Raw genomic sequence first — 20,992 nt, forward strand, 5'->3', positions numbered from 1 at the left:
TGGAAATGTCCTAATATCGTGTATGAGAGATGTTCGGCGCAATAAGAGCATGTGCATTAAGAGGCTGGAAGTTAATAATTGATAAGGACAGAGGATCGCAGCCAAGACGCGCGCATGTGCGACTGCGGCGCGTGATCACGTGCAATCTCGAGAGTCACTTTAGCTTTACCATCACCCACGTATTTTACAGAATGACGTTGAACCTCATCAAATCGGCATTCAGCATACTATAGCTTCTTCAATTTCCATCAATCCCGCAGAGTTCGATTTATCACAGCCTGGAGACGGTCTATTTTGCCTATATTTTGCTTGCCTGGGCGCGCAGCCTTGCCTCATCACCATGTACGAGTTGTTCCTCACGGCCCTCGTTGAGGACAGCGATATCAACACGGCCCTCGCTGTTCTGAGCGGTTTCTGCTCAATGCAGCCGTGGGAATCAGTGAGCCGAGTCATTTACTTCCAGGGCCCTCCTCGGCCATCTGGAATCACCAATCAGCGCTCCTTTGAGAAGCCCATCCGCAAAGACATCGCCCTGCTCTGGAAGGAACTGCACCAAAACCTTTCTCGTCAATCTTTTGTCCTTCAGGCTCGCTATGAAATCTACAAAGATCGGGATTTGGGTCCTTCTGCCGAACCCGTTGATCTCGACACTGTGCCAGGCATCCTGAGGTGGACAGACTTTCCAGATCCTCCTCGGAATCAGCCGATTCTCACTCAACGTAAGAAGGTTGAGCTTTGGGAACAAAGAAAGCTGCTCTCCGTGTTGCGGGAAAACAACCATCAGTCAGTCTTTTTGCCCTTTCTTTCAATTTCATCGCGCGCTAACAAACCTCAGGTTCAAAACAGAGACAATAGAAGAGATGTATCGGTTCTTTCGCGATGATGTGGAGTTCTGTCTCACCAGGCACTACTTTGTCGGGCCGCTTGAAGATTACGTTCCCCTTGCGGCCAAACCGGCCATCCCTACAGAACCAAAGTCTAATCTGCCAGCTTGGGAGTCTCTCACTCGGGTTGATTCGCAGAATCGCTGGATTCTGCAGGTCAAAGCGCACGTTGTCCAAGATAACAAGCCAGATGAGATAAAGAAGGCGCAAGACCAGCTTTTGAAGTTTCGCACAGACCTAGAAGGCGTTTTCGATTTCAAGGTTATTGACCGGAAAGTGCACGACACTCGAGTGGTCATGCAGCAGCAAGGCGTTCAGGTACTCCCGCAGAAAGTGCTTCTAGGGAAGTCATGATTTCGATGGCGTTTCATGCTGGCAGTTATACCAGCACCCGGATTTGGTCGGAGCGGATAATAAACATGCGTAACATATCTACAACCCACACGCGGCAACAACGTTCAATGTTAATGGCTACCAAGTAACGGCATAGTACTGCCACCACGACATATCTTACAACCATACGCTCCAAATACAAAGTCATAATTTAGACACGACCAACCAACTCTCACACTTTTCGCACAATACCGCCGCAATATACGGCTCTCAGCAGACTAGCCCATCGGATGCCGGATCGAGTCTCGGCAAATCTGCATATGGTTAATCTCTAAGTGGTTGGCAGGTCACGGAGTCATGGAAGGACGCAAATTCTAAGAAATGGGTATCTTCAATCGCCAGACACCCCAAAATGCTCGTATATTGCAAGTAAGGCTAGTTAACAAGAATCACAACTGCATATACCATTTGCAGAAACCAACGTCTGTTTCCGCTCCCTCCATTGCGAAGTGCTTCCCTTACTGGGTGAGACCAAGCACCTCAGTAAGGTTGTTGACACCAAGAGCTACCTCAAGGGTAGTAAGAGAACCGCCAGTGGCAGCGTTGAGGTATGCGTTGACGGCGTTGAGATCAACACCTTGGGCCACCATAGCAAGAGCCTCACCGACAATCTGGACAACGTTGTTGATGCCAGCGGTGGCAGCGACCTGACCCTCAACAGTCTGGACAAGGCTGACAAGCTTGGCAGCCAGAGTCACGGGGAGAACAGCCTCGATCTGGAAATCAATAGTTTAGCGATGTACACGTTACGGGATAAGCTGAATTCTTGGCTCACCTTCTGGACAATGGGACCGAGGAGGGTCACCAGCTGAGTCTCGAGGGCGACAACATCGACAACAACGCCCTGAGTGATTCCTCCGAGAAGGCCACCGACATCACTGACGAGAGATCGTCGAGCTGTCGAATGGTTAGCAATTGTTGCTCTTGATGAGAATAAATGGTTCACGAACCGAGAGGGGCGGCAAGGCCAGTGCCGACAATGAGGAAGAGAGCAGCGAGAGTGAAACGCATTTTAGTGGTATTGGAAGGCAGAAAATAAAATAAAGGAGTGACTGAAGTTGTGAGAACTTCTGAATTATGTGATTTGCTGTGCAAAAGAGTGACTGAGAGCGAACTGCTTGTTGATGATGATATTGTGAAAATGCGGGCGAATTGGTCTTCTTTATATCCTCCTGTCTCTCCGTTTTGTTGCTCCCTTGGCTATTCCTACATCATCTCCTTGAATGATCGGCAGTCACCTCATTAAGCTTGGTCATATCAACATGCGAGCTATACCCTGCAACTGAGATTCTTCTTGACAAGCTCGCTTAGGTATCAAAACAGGCATCACGATTCAATTCTTGTTGGGTCTTACCAGCATCAGGGTAGCGAAACAAAAGCATAGCACGGCATTTCGTGGGTTAGTCTCATAAACCGCCGATCTGCTCAGCACATGAGTCGCTCGCTGTGCTGAATGACATAACAAGCCACCAGACAAAGAGGCACCGGATGAAGATCGCAAGTTCTCTTCCCGCTTGGATGTGTGGAGAGCTTAGGAGGCCGCTTTGGCTAATTTCCCAATGCTGTCCAGAGAGATTGAAGCGCGCAGAAATGGAACATATTGGAGGCAACAGGGAGCAATAGCATGCAAGATGTTCGCAGTGGTTGATGCCAGAATGCGAAGAACTGGCCGAATTTGACGCACAGAGACGGCAACGCCAGGTCAAGAGGTAGACCCTATTGGGAAACGAAGAGATTGCGATGGACCCGGATACCCCAGACCGGGACTGATTGCCCCACGATCGGCAGATCATAGTGCAGCGCTAGAGACGAACGCCAGCACTGCGACGTTGGTTTAACTGAATTGGTGAATGAATGAGCATGATGGGATAATCCATTTCGCATTTGTCAAGCTTGTTTAGCATTCTACCAGGATCATCCCGAGTCATGTTTGGTTGAGTGAAGTCAATGGAAGCCAACGTTCGGCGACTTGGCTGCGGATCCGCATACGACTCAATCTATACACTACGTCAACCACAAGGATGCGTTGCCATATCTGTTCTTGTCGGTCTACGTGTTCGGCATTCAAATAAAGAGCTCTTTTTAGCAACCTTGATCGCTTGACGAGTATGACAGGGGCACCACGCAAAAGTAGAAGAAACCCGCATGAAGCTCTGCAAGAGCCAGAGTCCCCGCCAGATCGGCATGCATACTTGGTGGTACCAGGCACATCCCAATTACAGCAATCTCTTAAGTATGTCCAAACAGCGACGTCAGAGAAGCGGACAAAGGGGCTGATACTTAACCGGGAGAATAGCCGGTTCCTGATTATCTCTATGCCTGTCCTCTTTGAGACTGAGATTTGCATCTCCGGCTTTCAAGCCAATTTGGCTGTGCATTGTGATCTACAGAGCAGCTAGCACTTCATCTTCATCAACTACCATTGGACCCTCTTGGTAGTATGTATGAGCAATCCACTAACGATTTGGGACATTTTTTGCCTGGAGCTGGTTATCGGTTATCCTAGAGACGAATATCGTTTGAGACAAGATTAGATGTCTCACTCAAGGAGCCAGGCGACTCGGAAAATGAGGCTGGAAGCAGGCTGGACCAGACTATGTGTATAATGGCTAGAAATTTCACCATTCAACAGATGAGTACACGGAGATGGTAGTACGATGCCATGATCCATGCGGTGAGAAACGTACACGAGTGATCGGATTTTGTATTTGACGGACTATTCTAAACTAGCTAGGCAAGTTGCATATCACTTTCACAGCTCGACCACTTTTGTTCTGCACCAAGTGGCATTCGAGGTTTGTGATGTTTTGTCTTCGCATTTACTCTTTCCAGACAAGAGCGACAATCTATCTTCCATGCAAGACATGTAAGCTGAGCCTCCCAAAAGATCCTTCCTAAATGTGACCCCAAAGCCAAGAAATGCCACGGCGGATCATCCCGCATTTCCATCAAGGTAGCAAGCAGCTGCGGAGTATGCCAAGCCACCGGGATTTGGAGAGTTGCAAGGGTACAAAGAGATGCTTTTGCACCATTTCGGACGTGATGATGGGTATTGTGAACTTGTAACGGAGAGAGTGGATGTCGTCAAACGCAAAACAGAGCAAGTGTTTGCAATAAAGGGGATTCTACAGCTTTTCCGTGTGTGAACTCTGCGTAAAGGGTTATCATAGACAAATTCGAATAGCATTCGGACAAGCTTCTCATTCAAACGAGTCAAGACCGCGAAAAACAATTCACACCGCTTCCAAGAGCTTGCAAATCTCAAGTCCAAACCAAACCATTCAAGCTCAGGCATTATTCCGTTGATGACGCCCCTTCAGCCGCCTTAACATGAGGCCACTTGACATTCTTGACTTCCGGATTTCGTCGCAAAAAGCCCTCCAACCAACGCTTCCCAAGCGGCTGATCATCGCCGCCCAGCTTGGCAACTTTGGCAGCGAAATCTCTGACTTCTTGGTAGGATGGTGCGAAGCCTAAGGCATCCGAAGATAGAATCCACATTACGAGATTGTTTTCTTTTTCTTTGGAGAGGCGTTGGTTGGGCTCATTTGCCTGCCTTCGCGTGATGCCGCCGTTTAATCGGTTGTTGAGCGTCGCTCGGGGAATTTTCCAGCGTTTTGCAGCTTTTCTTTGAGAAAGGCCGCCTTCGATGTCTTTTATGGCAGAGAGAACGTCATCTTCTGTATATTCGGGCATTTTTTATATTAAGAACCAGTCAGACCGGTAAGAAATAGAAAAGCATCACGAGAAAAACGCGGTCGAAGGAATTTGGTGGCGCTGAAGTGAGAAACACGCGTGGTCCGCTTGGGAGTGGCCGGCCATAGTCTGGCCTACCCTATAACCAGAATACCTGTATACACAAGAACAGCTGGATGAGCAAAATGTTGCGTAATAAGTAAAACGTGAGACTGGTTTCATCATCATTGGTTACAACACAGGCCATGTAGAGAGTTTACGCGAGTAATTCAGTTTAAGCAAAGGTAGTGAACAATTGCTTTCTATCTCGACTGCACATTTCACCAAAGTCCGGGATTCTAGCTTGTTTAGCAGTAGCTCCTCAAGCTCTACTTCTCATGAGTTAATACACACGCTTAGGTACTCGTAGCATTTACACTGTCATAGCCGAAGTGTTGATTTAGGTTGTATAAATATAAAAAGCGAGAGGAAAAGAGAATATACCTCTATATCCATGCTTACATGTATCATCTAGTCTCCTCTGAGCCTCCTGTTAAACTCCGTCACTGCCACGAAAAGAATTTGATACAAGAAATTGCGTTGATTGCCGTCTTCAACCGTTATGGAGGGTCCATTCGCGCCTCCTCTCAGCGTTATGCTAATACCTGTGCGCTCCTTCGCAATTTGCTTAATAGTCTTGAGCGGCAACCCCCATTCACTGGTGAGGGGCTTCGATCGGATCAGCAAGATCTGTGCGTAAGTCACTATCACCGCCATATCTTCCTTCAGTTCGAGATGGCCAATATACTGCTCATTACAGTACCTGCCGTTGTCGAGTTGCCTGAGCCAATACCGTCCCTGCATCCAGCCTTGTTGGAAACTAGCGATGAACGTAGTGAGAAAGCGGACCAATTCTAACTCGTTGATTACAGAATCTCCTTGCCCTAGTACACATTTCCTGAGAGCTTGGTTATTGATCAGAATGCAGTGATTGACTATGTCTTTGATACTGTCTTCAGGAACACCGGCTTCGCTAAACTCGGTTCTTAATGCAGCAAGAGATGTTTTCATATGCTGCGCCTTGGCAGCTTCTTGGTCGAGGTCAGTATCATTAACAATACTACTGATTGATATATCGGACTTCGATCTGATGATAAGGAAAGGCTGCTGGATGCGAACACAGTTTTTGACAATTTCGATATCGACCTGTCAGCGCAAAGTACAGGTATGGTTGAGAAAGGTTCCCAAAATATAGTGGAAGAGGCCATTAACTCACCTGACCCAACCTGCCTGAATGGACTACCAGGAGTAGATCGAACAGAAACAGTTTCTGGTTGTCGTAGTAGTTCTCTGCTGGTGTACGTCTGGTGCCGGCTCCGGGGATATCGTGAAGAGTGACTGATGAGAAGCTTTCATGGGCAGGATATGTTGCTCGACTTATTGTCGTTTCCGTGGTCCCAACTCGTGCCGCCCCAACTTGGCTGTTCTGGATGCCAAGGAGTGCGTTGATAATGGATGACTTTCCACTTCCGGTTTGGCCGCAGATGGCGATATGGATCCGCCCTTTCTGAAAATTCTCTTTTCGACGCTCATTGTTGATCAACTCTGGGTCGAGTAGTGTGGATGTCGCTTCACCGGGTCCAAGGGCCCAATTAACCAACGGAGAAGCGATGAGCACCCCAACAGCCACACCCCTTCCCACCGCTTCAACCATTGCCCCAGCGAATATAAGAGGAAATCCGACGAGAATTCCCGGAATTGGGATATTAAAAATCATGTCTGCGCCTCTTGCCATTAGAATCCTGCCCGGCTCGGTCGCCCTCTCGAAGACCTTTTCCGCAAACGAGGAAGAGAACATTCTCCGAAAATAAGCTGCGCAACTAGGTATGTATTGATCTAGTTGAAATCTTTGGCTGAGTTCGTGCTTCGGGTGTTGTTCTGCAAGATGAAGGGCCAACTCAGAGGCGGGGTAGACAGGGCTACCTACAGGTATGTCGTTAGTACAGTGGTATTTGATACATGTATCCAATCCATCTTGATTGGAAGATCTATCAACACAAGAGAAAAACAGCGGCGCGACTCCTGAGCTAGGCAGCCTTACCGAGTTTATGATGGCGCTGACCCCAGAATGTCCCTTCCAATGTCTCGGCCACATAGCTCTGAATCTCATCCGCGCCTGATGATTAAGAATATATCTACTATATAGTATGCTTTTCGGTAAGCTATAGAGTGAAAATATGCTCCCAGATGCCTAAAAGCTAAAGCTGTAGTCCAAGATCTATCTTAGCTATAAATGATGCACCGTTTAACCGCCCGGGCGACTCACCGGCCATGTGAGGAGGGTGGAGTGGTATACAGATTCCAATCGCCTTACTCCCCTAAAATCAAATCGGCCGAAAAGCACTTGAAAGAGACAAAGAAGTTTATGAGTGAAACTTGGAGCAAACATAAAGACGAAGTTATTTGTGTACTCATCTCCTACTGCATTCACTATGGAACTATAGCTTGATGACACAGAGGTTTGTAAAGTTTTGAGCATCACGGCCTTACCAGCAATAAGGGTCATAATCGCACAGCGGACCTGGGCATTACATGATGCCGTTTACGTGCCTCCAAGACACAGGAGCATCTAGTGTATTTTGTTCCGTATCTACTCGGATTCCCCCCGGGGGAAGCTGGGTGTCGAATAGGTTGGCGGCAGTGGCGACAATCGTCTCACTACAATATGGATAAGAGAATACAGTAGTTTTTGCAGCCTTAGTTATGTGACAATGCAGGAGACTTCTTATTACCCCTAGTCCCCTCGCTTTTTTGTCCCGTAATTTAATTTCCAGAAATAGCTACCTACATGTATATATATGCACTAGAGAGTGAGAGACAGAGAAGAGGAGGAGGAAGAAGAGAGAAGGAAAGGGAAGGAAGGGAAGGGAAGGGATAAAAAAACCTACGAATAAAATTTGCGATGGTTTCAGAGAGTATATAATCCAGCAGATTTTCCTGTATCGTCCAAATTTAGCTCCAATGTGGAACACCTAGGCAGCAGCCCCCCATTAACACTAACTGGGTATAAGCAATGCTTCGATCTCGTATGTTCTCAACAGTCTGAAAAGAAGCACGCTTTATTTTATTCTGAATTCCTTCATTCCCTTCAAAAGACACGCGTTACTTTCATAATTTACGCGTTATCCGGCATGATGGCCACCAACACAGAGCAAGTCTGTGAACACTCTAATCTCTACCTGAATGTCTCACCACATGCCAGCAAGGCAGGCTTCAAACGCGCAACAGAGAGACAACGTATTTTGGCGGCAACCAAAGATGGACGCTTCAGGAAAAATCTCAATTTGCTAACACCAAAAGAGCTCTTTGAGGATGAAATGACGTTTCCTGGCCCATTGGTTCTCCCAGATGATGACCTGGCCGAGGACCCAGAGTGCCCGCCACAGGATTTCCGTGAATGGAGAGATGAAGAGGAGCGGAATCCGGTGACCCGAGAAAGGAAGACTATCTACATTATACCAAGTCCAACAATTATGCCGGAAGTGTCCAAAATGACAAAATGGTCGGAATGCCGCCGTCAGAATGCAACACAGGAAAAGGAACAGGATGCAACACGGGAATTCAATACGCAACAACAGTTGGAGGCCATTGCCGACCATCCAAAGGGGCAAGATATTCTAGAGTACCTGTCTGCATTCTTCCACGGCATGGACGTAAAGCCTTTCGAAAAGCCCTTTAGATGGCAAAAATGGGACAAGTATGCCGGAGGAATCCTGAAAAGCCCCAACACCGAACGACGTATCGGACTCCTAGCCCCAAACAATGAGCTCTTCGGAATCCGGTGCCGTCTGTCACCAGATGGAGTGTCTCCTATGCAGGTCAACTTGGACGACATACTGGATGCTCTAGCAGAAAACATCCCGCCAGACGCACACTCTGTCATGATGCTGCTCCACATGGACATGTACGAAGGAGACGGCGACGTCTTCACCGCCGGCCGTGCATATGGAGGCAGCCGCATCGCCGCCGTCTCCCTATTCCGCGATAATCCGCTCTGTGCACCTCACGACGACGGCCACGCATGGCCATCGTCTCACTGTGCAGCCTACATCGACCAACTCTGCCTCGAAGCGTCTAGCCCACCCTCCAAGCAAACAGGACGGCAACCTTCCTCACGACCACGACAAGACAGTGGCGGCCCCTTACACGTGGCAATTGAAGCAGCTGCCGTCAATGCCAAGCGCAAGATCCCGCTGGAAGCCTCGTCAGTCCAATGGCTTGAGAGGACGGTAGTGACCATGGCACACGAACTGTGTCACTGTCTGGGACTGGATCACTGCACGTATTTCGCGTGTGCGATGCAGGGGTGCGCCAACCTCGACGAGGCACAGCGGCAGCCGCCGTACTTGTGTCCCGTTTGTCTGGAGAAGCTCTGCACGGCGATAGGGGAGGGTGTTGCTGATGGGTGGGAGGACGAAGAGACGAGAAATGGGTTTGTGAGGGAGCGGTATGAGGCGTTGAGGAGGGTTTGTGAGAGATGGGGGGATGCGAGTGTGTCGAGGATGTTTGCTGGGTATAAGGCGTGGCTGGACGCTGTGATTGAGCGAAGCCCTGGGGGAGATGTTATGGTAATTGAGAACTGAATATCTCTTGTGATGGGTGAAGATATTTAGAGGGAGAGGACGGGAATATGGATGAAGAGGTTGGATTGAGATATAAGAAAGCTGGGTGAGATGAGCGTCATTGGTGGAACACATTGAAGCTAGCCAAGAGATGCTTGCATATAAACTCTTGATCTTGACACTGACATGGTTACATTATATTAAACATGTAATTTTATATAATTTCATCGCTGTGACGAAGAGATACAACGATATATACAGCCAAGTTCACTCAGTTCCCATGGAGCAAGTCACAGTTAACGAGCTAGATATTCACTTGCAGCCAGATTTGCTGCCACACTGCGAGCCATCTCCGTCAATCACAAGGCCAATAAATTGGAAATTGAGATGTACACAACTGAAGCATGTGTAATTCTTCATATACTGCTTTTCTCTCAATCAGAGACTTGCAAATGGTTCTATCCAAGTCCTCTCCACAGTGGTCGCAGCTGTTTGAATGAGTTTACGAAAACCCTCAGACATCAAAGGCCGTGTGGCTCAATGGCAGAGCGTCTGACTACGATTAAGTACATCAGGAGGTTGCAGGTTCGACCCCTGTCTCGGTCAAGATTTTCTTTTTGACTTTTCCCCCTCTTTTTTCACCTGCATGGAGAAAATGATAAAAAACCGCGCAATTCCAATCTTCTTTTTGTCCCCTTTTAGCCATTGTATTGAAACATTGCGGCATTGAGCAATTCTGCCTCTTGAATACGCCTATTTAATGACTTGTCCACTTACTCGTATCTTTGGGTAGCATCTCAAGCTCCCCCGCTGTAACATGAGCGATGTCGTGCTATGTGGGGGACAACAGCAACCCAAGTCATGACAATTGTCCGAGCTCGCTCGCAATTCCAGTTTCCAATTCACACGGTCATGGTGTCGTCATTCCTCCGTCTGTGATTTAGCAGCTCTGCCCTTTACTGTAGCTGATACCCGGAGAGCGTCTAGCAGAGAGAGAAAACTCTTCAAGCCCAAGCTAGTAGAGCTGGGGGCCGCCCACTATTTCCCAAGACGTGTGTGAGTGTGTGTGTGTACGAAACAAGGCATTGGATATAGCTCAATATCACGTCTACTTTGTACTGTACAGAACTGTACGTGAACCCCCGACGATCCTTCTTGGTCACTGTAGCACAGGCAGATGAAGCTCCGATTGGCCGACTGCCAGACGATGGGTAGGACGTGAACAAGCTTCAGTTGATACCCAGTTGATTGACGCTAGGCCGGCGTTGTTGCGGCCATTGGGTTGGGAGAGAGTGATGGCAAGGACCTCGGGATGCCAGTGGTCATCTCTGCAGGCGCGCGGTCTCTTGTTTCTTGTGCTTGTCTGCTCAGTGGAACACGTTCATCCATCCATTTGATCTGAAGCCCATGATGCATGCGCATTTACCCGTGCTCGGATAGGTTTGTGAGCCGATGGAGAGCACACCACCGTCGCATGCGGGCAACATGCGACTCTCTCTCTCTCTCTCTCTCAACTCGACATGCTCGTAAAACGAGGACGCCTCCAAGCTCAGCCTAGCGGTGCGCAGGGCTGGCGAGACTAGCCGAGAGGACAAAGCGGGAGGGCTTCCGACAATCCACAGCTGTGATGGTTCGCCCTATGGAAGACGCACACATGCAAAGCGCCGATGCAATGGGACGTTGCTGCAGAAATTTCTCGCCAAACAGTAGCCTGGATGGACATGCTCTGTGCAGTATGCAGCAGCAACTCGTAAGTGGTAGACCATACAGTAAGTCGTGGGGCCCCCTCTCAACTCAACGGCGAATTACGGCTCGCCACACTTCGGCGGAGCTTGTTGCTGCTGCTGCTGCTGCTGCTGCTGCGAGCCTTGCGAGGCCGAGCAAACCCAGCCGCGAGGAAAGAGAAAAGATTGTGAGTCGACGAGGACCCCCCATGTCCAGCCAGCGGTGAAGGGAGAGAGGCCCTTTTGCAGCTCTCTCGCTTACGCCCGTGCATCCCTCGAGAGACCATTGAGGAGCGCCATTGCCACTTGGCAGCGTCCGGATTGGCCTGTATTCAACTGCCAACGCAGATGCTCGTGCTGGGTTCTTGATCCGCACAGCGCGCGTTTGCTGCAACCTGCACCATGGCTGGGTCGGATCACACAACTGGATCGAGCTTGGTGTCTGGAATTGGTCCAACCAGCGGCTGCCAAAGCCCAGCCAACCAGCGTCTTTGCTGTCGTGTTATTTATAGCGACTAGATAGTACTCTTACGCAGAGTGGAGAGCAGAGAGCCCGTCGCTGTCCGTTCGGGATGATGCGATAACGGTGGTTTTGAGGATGTGGTTCAGCAGCTTAGCTTTGCGGATCCGTGGGCGGAATGTAACCGACACGCTCCAGCACCAGCCATTTCATCATGACTCCGTTTTGCACCCACCGGCTAGTCAAGCACAGAGTCGCTCTAAGCTCGGTGATGGAAAGCCGTTAGAACAAGGCGAAGAAGGCCGTTGCGAAAAACGGAGCCCTTAAGGAAATAACGGAGGGCCGGACGAAGCTGTTTTTTTCTCTCTCTATGTACGGAGTTAGATACGGAAGAACCGAATTTCCAGCAAACCGGCGCCTCTTTTTTGTTTCTGTTCAGTAGCCACAGTGGAGCAGCAAGTGGCTCGTAGCGTCGGGTTTCGTGTCATTGTTTAGAAAAACTTTTTTATGCTCAATGGCAAAGCATGTGAGAGAAGAACAACCAGGGTCGTTTTGCCTTGCCTAGGCGAGACAGAGACAGACAGACAGACAATGACCAAGAGAAAAAGAAAAAAATATGCACAGGATGCCTCGGGACTTGTGACTGTCGACGCCACAATGACAATTCGAGCGAGGATTTTCATGCAAGCAGTGCGCAGCTGCAGGTTCCTTTTCTCCCTATTCCTAATCCTCCCGTAACAACGGCCAACGCGTTTTTGTCTGGTTACCCGTTGTGGGAGAGGGCTCTTTATTAGAAGGGCTGGGTGATTGGACCATTTCCCCCTTTGCTTATAGAGCAAAAAGCGAGAGATTTCCTCGGGCTATTTCTCCCAATTCAGTGGACGGTTGCCACCAGTCAAGCAGCAAACGTCTTTGCTCTCATGTTTCTTAGACAATGAAGCCGCAAAGAGAGAACGTGTCCCATAGCAATCCCTTATTACGCCACATACAACCCTCCCTTTTCAACCGTAGACACTTTGGCCGAGTGGTTAAGGCGATGCCCTGCTATCAATTGGTATCATAGGCATTGTGTTCGCACGCGCAGGTTCGAATCCTGCAGGTGTCGGTTTATTTTTTTTGCGCCTTTCCCCATTTCCCCCCGCCATGTCCCTCCCTCTGAATAGCTTCTTCGGTAATCTTTTTGCTCCGATCCCCATCTTTGGCCCTCGTAAACTAAACCTCATCTCATCATCCCATCTTCAAGTCATCCGTCTACCCCTCTTTCTGCCCAGCTACCCAGCCCTGGCTTAGTGCCCCATGGATATAACAAGTTGCAGCCCGTACGGAGTACAGTAAGTATAACTGGCACTCAAGCTTTTTGTTGGGCTCGGGAAAGCCATGCAAACTCAATGGGCTTGACAAGGGCTTTAGCTGTGGCCCTGGCAAATGGCACGCCTGCCCAGCCCTCCCCCGTAGCCCGATCTAATGCAAGGTACGCAGCGGTTTTTGAAAATGCCGCGCCTCCATAGGGCGGGAAAGCACCTTGCTAACCCTCCCTCTGCAATTGTCGGCCGTTGAGGCTTGCATGAAGCGTCGTCAGCATTTCGACGATGGAAGAAGCTACCCCTCAGTCTTGTAGGAATGCCGGATAGTCTCCGGGTGGGAGAGCTTGCTTTTTGCTTGATACGAGCTTGTTTGAGGCGTATAATTGCTGCTGCTGCTAGTTTCGTCTGACTGACAGATCATTCTCAAATCCATCCTCATGGAACATCGCCCACGGTATGCTCGGAGCTGAACGACGCCCCCCAGGAACCAGCTTCACTCGCCGAGATGCCAATTGGCCAGCTGAAATGACGGCCGGTGCGCCTTGCATGACTGGCACATGCCTGGACATGTTCCCTTCACGCCTCCACCATCAACGATCAAAGATCCTTGCTCCAGTGCAGCAGTAGCTTCCCAAGAGCTGCCCGAAGCCACAGCTGCTGCTGCTGTCGTGCGACCTTTGGTACGAGCGAGCACAGTATCTATACATGTTGCTCTAAAACAGGCTTCAAAGTGGAGTTTGGGCAGACAAACTCGAAAGGATTTTATCCATGCGGAAATAGAAACCCCCCCCCCTTCCCATTGCCGGAACGTCTGGATCTTGCATCGCCAATCAACGGCCATTATATTGCAGAGTTTTTCATCTTCTGTGATCCTCCTATTCGTCTGCCCATCTTTTCATGTGTCAAGGCCCGTCGATAAGCCTCGAACCAGGTCTGCCGCTGCACGAAGCGTCTCGATATCACATTACATGTACATGGGGTCACTGCAGGACTTTGTGTTGCCCATTCTTCCCTCTTTTGTTTTTTTCGTCCCACAGACACTCATTCTGTTACGGTACTCCCCGATGCTTCCGATGACCGGCGGCCGCACGGCATTCCGTGTTATTGAATCGTGCTCTAGTCTGGCAAGTTTCTGAAGCAAAAGCCGTAGAAAACGTGTTCAAGAAAAATCCAGTAGTTGCAAGCAATGTCACCCCCCTCGGTGAAATCGCTTCAAAGAACTTCATCCCCACGGACCCAATTGACCCGGGGCCAGGGGATCCTCGTATAGTCCCCAAAAAAGAGGCTTCCTTAAATCGTATGGCTAACGAACTCTTTCGCCGGCAACACGTTCCTAGCACCCCCGATTAAACAAGACAAAAAAAAAGAGTTCGACTACTGCCAGGCACAGGGCCTTTCCCATCTGATCGCGAGAAACTGCAGGGGTGCAGCGTCTTTTTGTGTGGTGCCGTCGGGCTGGATTGGCCAACCACATGGCAGCCCTGCCCGCACCTCCACTTACCCATTTGGTATCGTGGGCTTTTTTGCACGACAGATTTGATTTCATGCCGCACTTGGTCTGGCAAGGGAATCCCTCCAACGAACGTATTTGTGTGATTGGTGCTCCCACACTCTATTTTTTTCTGCGTGTAGACAGACATGCTGCCAAGTACACGTCTCTCAAGAGGACAAGTATTGCTTCGTTTTGGAGGGGGTTGTTACACGGCTAGAGAGAGAAACCACAGCATGACGGCTCGGACCGGAATGACACAGCACTTTCGCTCCCTTGGGTGTTGAGGCAAGAATGGCCAACCAGTGGTACCGACAAATGCAGAGGGCACACAGCCCTTGCCAAGATGGAGGGTAGGACAAGAGCCGGCATGTGCTTCGGCTAGAGCTGCAGCTTTTCATCTCGGATGAGCAGAATCCCCCCCCGTTCGTCCTCGGCAGATAAGCATACAGGACAAGTACAGATGGGACGTGTGGGCAAAAAGCACCTGTCACCTCTCAATCACAACTCGGAGACCGTCGGCTTGCATCTTCAGACGATGTCTGCAGAATGTGGAACGCCATACATGTAGCAAGTTAAACCCGTTCCAGCACTCAATGGAACCCAAACAGAACAAGGAGCCGTATAGACGACCAATCGGTTGTCCACGCACAACTCGTCGACTTGGTCTCCAACAACACGCCAGGCACCAAGTCCATCCAAGATCTAGACTGACCTCTGAACGAGTCCACGCCACTGTGATGATTACTAACATTGCAAGATGCAAAGTCACTCGTAGTGTCCTCTTACCGCAGGCAAAAGGTGTGGATTCTACTCCGTAGACTTGCCAGAAGTCCCCCCATCTATCCGAGCAAATCCCCATCAACGCTACATGTCAAACTCCGCCCACTACAGAGGCGTTATCAAAAAGTCCAGACTACTTCATTACCCTACACATGCAAGAAAGAAACTAAGAATTTAACAAGCGGTTAAACGGATTGAAGAAGCCGCTCATGCTTCCCCCCGGAACTGACTTCTCATTGTGGCTGTAGTCGTTTGAACAAAGTAAACTAACCTCCAGGCACTAACAACAAGATCCAAGCCCAACTGCAAAGGCAAACCGCAAAAAGATACAAATTCCTGGTTTAGTTTAAGCCGCGTTGCGTGGAGACTGCCAAAAACGTGGCTCCGAGGGCTAAACAACCACAATCTCTGGTCTCGAGGGCGCTAAACACGTTTGAAAGGACCCCAAGTCAACCGCCTCAGTGGAGCCCGATGACAGAGAGGCGTATCGCTTGTTCAACTGACGTTTTTTGGTCCAGATTCCCCTTTTGGGTCCATCATGAGTTGAGTCGTGTGCTATATGTACGAGAAATGCGAGCACTAGACGCTGTGCAAGCGTTTGGGGGGACGCGATGGCGCTTAAACCTGGGGAATCCCCCTCGCGGGTAGGCTGTGCAACGAGATAAGCTGGATATTTGCTCAAAGCATGTGAAGTGTTACCCGGGCTTTGCGGTGGCGAGAATCGGTGTATCAGTATATCGTTGTTCGCAGTGGTGGCCGAATCCGGCCGAGTTGGAGGCGTACTATGTAGTTACATGTACTTGACACCTGGACTCGCACAAGCAAAGCAATATCGCCGATTGGAAACCTTGATGCTTCGTGCAGCCGGTGTACAAGGTTGATGAGGTCGTGCACATACTCGTACTCGTAGGTAGGTACATGTAGTAACACGACACGCATCAATTCTGCAACCAAAACAGAAACAATGCAATTTAAATTTTAGAAAAACGAACAAGGGCCTTGCCAACAGCATCTGCAATCGCCCAAAGGATAAATGCAATCCCCCGAGTGGCTTCAATTCATCCAAGCCTCTCGAATAGCGTGCCAAGGTGATACAATTGTGCCATCCATACCACCTCTGAACCCGCCAGTGTGGTCGGGTCTAGGAAGAATGAATGAACCTGGCAAGCAGGCCGTTGGCAGCCAAGCCCCCAAAGATGCAAGGATTGGCACTCCAGAGATGGCCTCTGTTGCCAGTGCCGGGGATGCGCTGACTAACTATCTCTGGCTGGAGCATACGAGTACAATAGGGACAAGGCAAGGTCTGGGACGCTACGGGATGGGATTTGATATAGAGTTCAGGTGGGATATCAGTAATGAGATGTCAGACAGAAAAGACAAGATGCCCTGCACAGAATACGCGTGTGCAGGCGGAGCATTGGATTTCGTGCATTGTCAACGGCCCTCAGTCCTGTCAGTCATTGAGGCACCATGTTGGGAGACGGCGACATCTCCCGCTCAAATGCGTTGGCTGCTGTGTATTCAAGGGGCTGAAAACTAGCAGTGCGGGCATATCGAGTACTCGTCCGACAATGACATGATTCCTGTCGCGTCTCCTTTTTCTGGCTCTGGGAAAATGCAACGTTGGCCGCGGAAGGGAATAGCATCGTCTTTGTCTGGTCCAGCCCTTGGGAAGCCGCCAGATGAACTGCCGACCCTAGGCTGATCTGAAACAGCTGTGCATAGGGGAGGCGAAGAAAAAATAAGTCGGCGCAGCCGGCAAGAGCAGGGTTGGGAATAAAGGAGGCTGAAGAAGTTGCCAAACTTGAGCCCCCAAGACAAGCGAGGCAAAACTATTAGGAAAGAAAAAGAAAAAAAAAACTTTCCAACCACCACGGAGCCCTGCTCGGGTTGAGCCGTGATCAGTTTGTGAGCCCCTCACTTCCCACCCTCCCCTGTTTCGAGTCTTCCGATTTTGCTTGGATGCCAGAGTCTAAGGATTGGGCCTAGGACAGAGGGCCCGATTGCGTTGGCACTGGGCGGCGGATCCAGCTCAAAGACCCTTGCAAACCCGCTCTTTGATTCCTTCTTTTCAAGCTCTTTGCTTTTTCTATCCTTCTTCTCAAGCTAACCAGGGGGTCAAAGTACCGTACCAAATGGCGGGATACAGTACTTGTACTCGTAGTACTCGTAGTACTTGCAAAACACACCGGTCTGGCAAAGGTGCATCCGGGTAAGAGGCCTTTCGCATCCAGAGCGTGACGCTAGGTCTTGATTCGGCATAGGGCTGCGAACACACAGAGATGTTGTTTGTGCTAATGCTGGAACAAGAAGCTTGATGGCTACCTGGCAGCCTTGGTACGGGTCCTTTGGATGTCACCGCCGCCGCCCTTTGCGCTCTGGAGAAACCACGTTGATGCTGTTGGAGAGCATCATGTACGAGATCGAGACGATAGGGTAATATGCTCGTACAGGTAAGCCCGCATGTGGGAAGCCTGGCGTCGTTGTTGTCACCTGAAGAGCGAGCGATGCCGGCACAGGCTGGGCCCATGTTATAACCAGGCTATGTCCTTGCCACTTGTTTGGCCCCAGCGCCCAGAGTTCGAGGCGAGGCGGAGGAGCCTCCCGCTGCTGTCCCCGAAATCCCCCCCCCGATTTGCCCGGGGCTCAAGATTCTGCTTGCTGTGGATGACTGCTTTGCTTGACTCGGCCGCAGCCGTCGCCATGACCACCTCCTGGTCCATACTATTTGCTTTTCCACAAGGCGGTGGGCGATGGGTCGCAGCGTACAGTACTAGGTATGTACTCGTACATCAGTACTCTTTTGGTTTGCGAGGTTGGCGCCATGTGTGTGACATTGATCAATGTGAGCGATGCATGCCTTGCTCTACCGTACTGTATGTACTTGCATCCGAGCACTTGCAGGCGGGTAGATGTACTTTGCAAGCGCTGTAGCAATAGTTGGTTGTACTTGTACTGGTAGATGAGACGGCGAGAATTTTGAGCAAATCACAAGAGAAGAACAGAATCGAGTGGCCGGCAGTGAACGGTGTGGCTGGTTCGATTGGGCCAAAGGCGAGCCGTGATGCGATGCCTCGCCGAAAGGGACTGGCAGCGGCAGGGATCGCCAGCAAAACGCTTTCTCGTTGCATTCGCACCACGTCAGAATGGCCCTCTGACCATTTTTGGCCCTCACGTGTAGGACTTTGAATTCTGTGCCAGCCCAAGCCTAAGCCCACCTCAGCATGGTCACTTGTCTCTTTTGCCGGGTTCTGTCTGATGATGCTGGTGTCAGTGCTGGCGTCTCGCTTCCCAATCGCCCCCAGATCGACCCTCTTGCCGCTGACTTGTCTGTGACCTTTTTGGTGATTCTGGCGGTGCTTTGCTGGCGCCCCAGCCTCGGAGGGGCAGAAAGAGGAGAATTGGGGAGGGAAACGGTCGTGAGCGAGGCCGGCCGAAGGGGGGGTCGATTGGGGCCAGACGGGGGGTTGGCAGCCACCGCAAAGCGCAGAGAACCGCTGGCGCAGATGGGAAATCTGGATCTCGCTGACGAGTTGGGAGTAGAGCAAAAGCAAAAAAAAAAAAGGCGCCTATTCCATCACCATGACCGGGTATGAGAAGCGGGCGGGGAGACGAGAGGCGGCTGGACGGGCTGCATGCGTGCTTGAGAAGCTGCAGCTGCAGCTGCATCCAGAGGCCACAAAGCAGAGCTCATCACACCGGGATTCCAGGCGCCCAATGTGAGCGCGGCAACACGTGGACGGCATGTTCCCCGACTGATTTCTGTTGGATTTTGGTTGCTGTTCTGATCAGTCCTGGTGGATGCAGTGGGATGACGAGGAAGAGCGGTGATGGATGAATGGCGGGCAGGTGAGGGGAAGAAGAAGGGCATCACGCATGGCTTAGTATGATTCAACGAATGACCTATACAGCACCGCTGGAGGGTGACGTAGACGGATGCTGGGGGTTCAAAGCGATCAATTGAATTCGGTTGACGCTTGCAATCAAACAGGATCAATTCACATCGAGGTAGCTTATACTGAGCAGCCGAGCTGATGACAGCTACTATGTATGTAGGTAGAACTGACTGACGGATGCCTCATCTGGATGGTGGCGGCCTGTACGGAGCTTGGGATAGAGCACATAGCACCAGCCGAGTGCAGACAGCTGCTCGCTAGAGGCCGGTGGCTTCAGCGCGCTGCACATGTCACTAAACGCCCCGGAGGCTGCTGCTGTGGTTGTGGTGCTGTACCGAGCTGCGGCTGGCTGCGGGCATATCGACGGGCTGTACATGTGAATACATGTGCATGTACGTACTCCGTATACATCTGAGCATATCGCCCACACACGCGCGCGCATACGCCGGACAGCAAACACATCAACAAACAGCAAACAAAACACGCCACCGTCGGGCGCCTGGTGACTTCTGCTCTCGTCTTGCCATTGTCTGAGTCTGGAGGTGGGCGCTTAAGGCCGATCATCTTCAGCGCTCCGGAGCGAATGTTTCTTTTCTTAGCAGCTGGCCGAGGGTCTCGTGCGTCTCTCGGCTTCTACGTAGTAGCGCCCTCACTTTTTTTTTTTTTTTTTGCCGCTCTCGCTGTTCTCTCGCCGTCAACCGCTGCTTACTAACTTCCATGTCCCTAAACTGCGCCGCTGATTGCATGGAGCTATGCATCCCATGCTCGCCTCTACCTCAATACTAGCAGTAGTACCCAGCGAATTTTTCTCTTCTTCGCCGCCCACTAGCCCGCTGACTGACCTGACAATGCAAATGGCTGGCTGACTTGACTGGCAGGGCATGGCCGGCCCGCCTGTGCGAAACATGGCGATGGGGTATCCGGTACAGCCCCGCCACGGCTTCGCTGGCAGTGCTTCCGGGTCCGTGGTACATGCGCAGACCGCCGGTAGCAGCGCGGCGGACATGGCATTGATGGCATGTGCAGATGCTACTAGTACTAATATACCTTGGAGGGAGAAGAAGGAGAAGAAGAGGAAGAAGAGGAGGCTGGTGTTGATTCCAGCACGGCAGTTGATCGTGTACTGTAACTGTATATCGGGTGTTATAGGCGTGTCTGTCTACCTATGTTGTCTGTCAAAGTCCGAGCACCCCCCTCTCAAAGCACAGACAGCAGAGAGCAGAGCCCAGTAATACTACTGCGCTGTACAGCCCAGCCCATTGTTTGCAAAGGCCCTGGTCTCCTCGGGCGCAGGCAAAAGCGCAGACACGCCACTGCTTCTAGCGCCTGAGCAGCCAGCCTGACCCGCTGGTGCTGGTGCTGGTGCTGGTACTGGTGCTGGAAGCCAAAAGAAAGAAACTGGAACCTAACATTAGAAAAAAACCAGACACTGATCCATCAGCAGAGCCACTGGCGGTACCGGTGTACATAGTACTCGTCCATACGTAGCACGACGAGGGCAGACGCAGACCCCATACGGGGCTGTTTGGGTACGTACCGTTGGGACCCAATCCATTTGATCCGACTCAATCCCAGTCAGTCCAAAGTGCTACCCACCCACGCTAATGTCGCCTAACCCATGGCCCTTGTTCTCCTTTGTGGAGGTAGCTTTGTCACTTTGTACTATCCTTTGTATCTTTTGTAGCTTCAATTCTGATGCCGAATCCCTGCTGGTGGGGGGGGGGGGGGAAGGCCCTCCCTCTGGGCCGCTGGGCCTCTGGGC

At 50.7% G+C, this 20,992-nt stretch overlaps 6 protein-coding genes across 6 annotated transcripts; 2 read left to right on the forward strand and 4 right to left on the reverse strand.

The window, feature by feature from the left end:
- Positions 1-340: 340 nt before the first annotated feature.
- Positions 341-1,238, forward strand: TRIVIDRAFT_47387 (uncharacterized protein; the record flags this gene model as incomplete). The annotated part of the gene is made up of 2 exons (XM_014097245.1): positions 341-783; positions 836-1,238. The coding sequence occupies 2 exons, from the start codon at positions 341-343 to the stop codon at positions 1,236-1,238; spliced, it is 846 nt and encodes a 281-aa protein (XP_013952720.1).
- Positions 1,239-1,735: 497 nt separating this feature from the next.
- On the reverse strand, positions 1,736-2,288 carry TRIVIDRAFT_225829 (uncharacterized protein; the record flags this gene model as incomplete). Its single annotated transcript, XM_014097246.1, has 3 exons — positions 1,736-1,993; positions 2,053-2,174; positions 2,228-2,288. The coding sequence occupies 3 exons, from the start codon at positions 2,286-2,288 to the stop codon at positions 1,736-1,738; spliced, it is 441 nt and encodes a 146-aa protein (XP_013952721.1).
- A 2,283-nt stretch (positions 2,289-4,571) lies between these two features.
- TRIVIDRAFT_225830 (uncharacterized protein) lies at positions 4,572-4,973 on the reverse strand (the record flags this gene model as incomplete). The annotated part of the gene is made up of 1 exon (XM_014097247.1): positions 4,572-4,973. One exon carries the CDS (start codon positions 4,971-4,973, stop codon positions 4,572-4,574), a length of 402 nt encoding a protein of 133 aa, XP_013952722.1.
- Positions 4,974-5,483: 510 nt separating this feature from the next.
- On the reverse strand, positions 5,484-6,810 carry TRIVIDRAFT_225831 (uncharacterized protein; the record flags this gene model as incomplete). The annotated part of the gene is made up of 2 exons (XM_014097248.1): positions 5,484-6,158; positions 6,229-6,810. 2 exons carry the CDS (start codon positions 6,808-6,810, stop codon positions 5,484-5,486), a joined length of 1,257 nt encoding a protein of 418 aa, XP_013952723.1.
- A 1,336-nt stretch (positions 6,811-8,146) lies between these two features.
- Positions 8,147-9,595, forward strand: TRIVIDRAFT_158592 (uncharacterized protein; the record flags this gene model as incomplete). Its single annotated transcript, XM_014097249.1, has 2 exons — positions 8,147-9,406; positions 9,434-9,595. The coding sequence occupies 2 exons, from the start codon at positions 8,147-8,149 to the stop codon at positions 9,593-9,595; spliced, it is 1,422 nt and encodes a 473-aa protein (XP_013952724.1).
- Positions 9,596-16,791: 7,196 nt separating this feature from the next.
- Positions 16,792-20,785, reverse strand: TRIVIDRAFT_68534 (uncharacterized protein; the record flags this gene model as incomplete). Its single annotated transcript, XM_014097250.1, has 10 exons — positions 16,792-17,166; positions 17,462-17,600; positions 17,873-18,107; positions 18,219-18,859; positions 18,916-19,096; positions 19,402-19,598; positions 19,631-19,853; positions 19,940-20,001; positions 20,073-20,359; positions 20,768-20,785. The coding sequence occupies 10 exons, from the start codon at positions 20,783-20,785 to the stop codon at positions 16,792-16,794; spliced, it is 2,358 nt and encodes a 785-aa protein (XP_013952725.1).
- Positions 20,786-20,992: the final 207 nt, after the last annotated feature.

The sequence above is a fragment of the Trichoderma virens genome (genome assembly GCF_000170995.1).
Source record: "Trichoderma virens Gv29-8 chromosome Unknown TRIVIscaffold_86, whole genome shotgun sequence".
Lineage (NCBI taxonomy): Eukaryota > Fungi > Ascomycota > Sordariomycetes > Hypocreales > Hypocreaceae > Trichoderma > Trichoderma virens.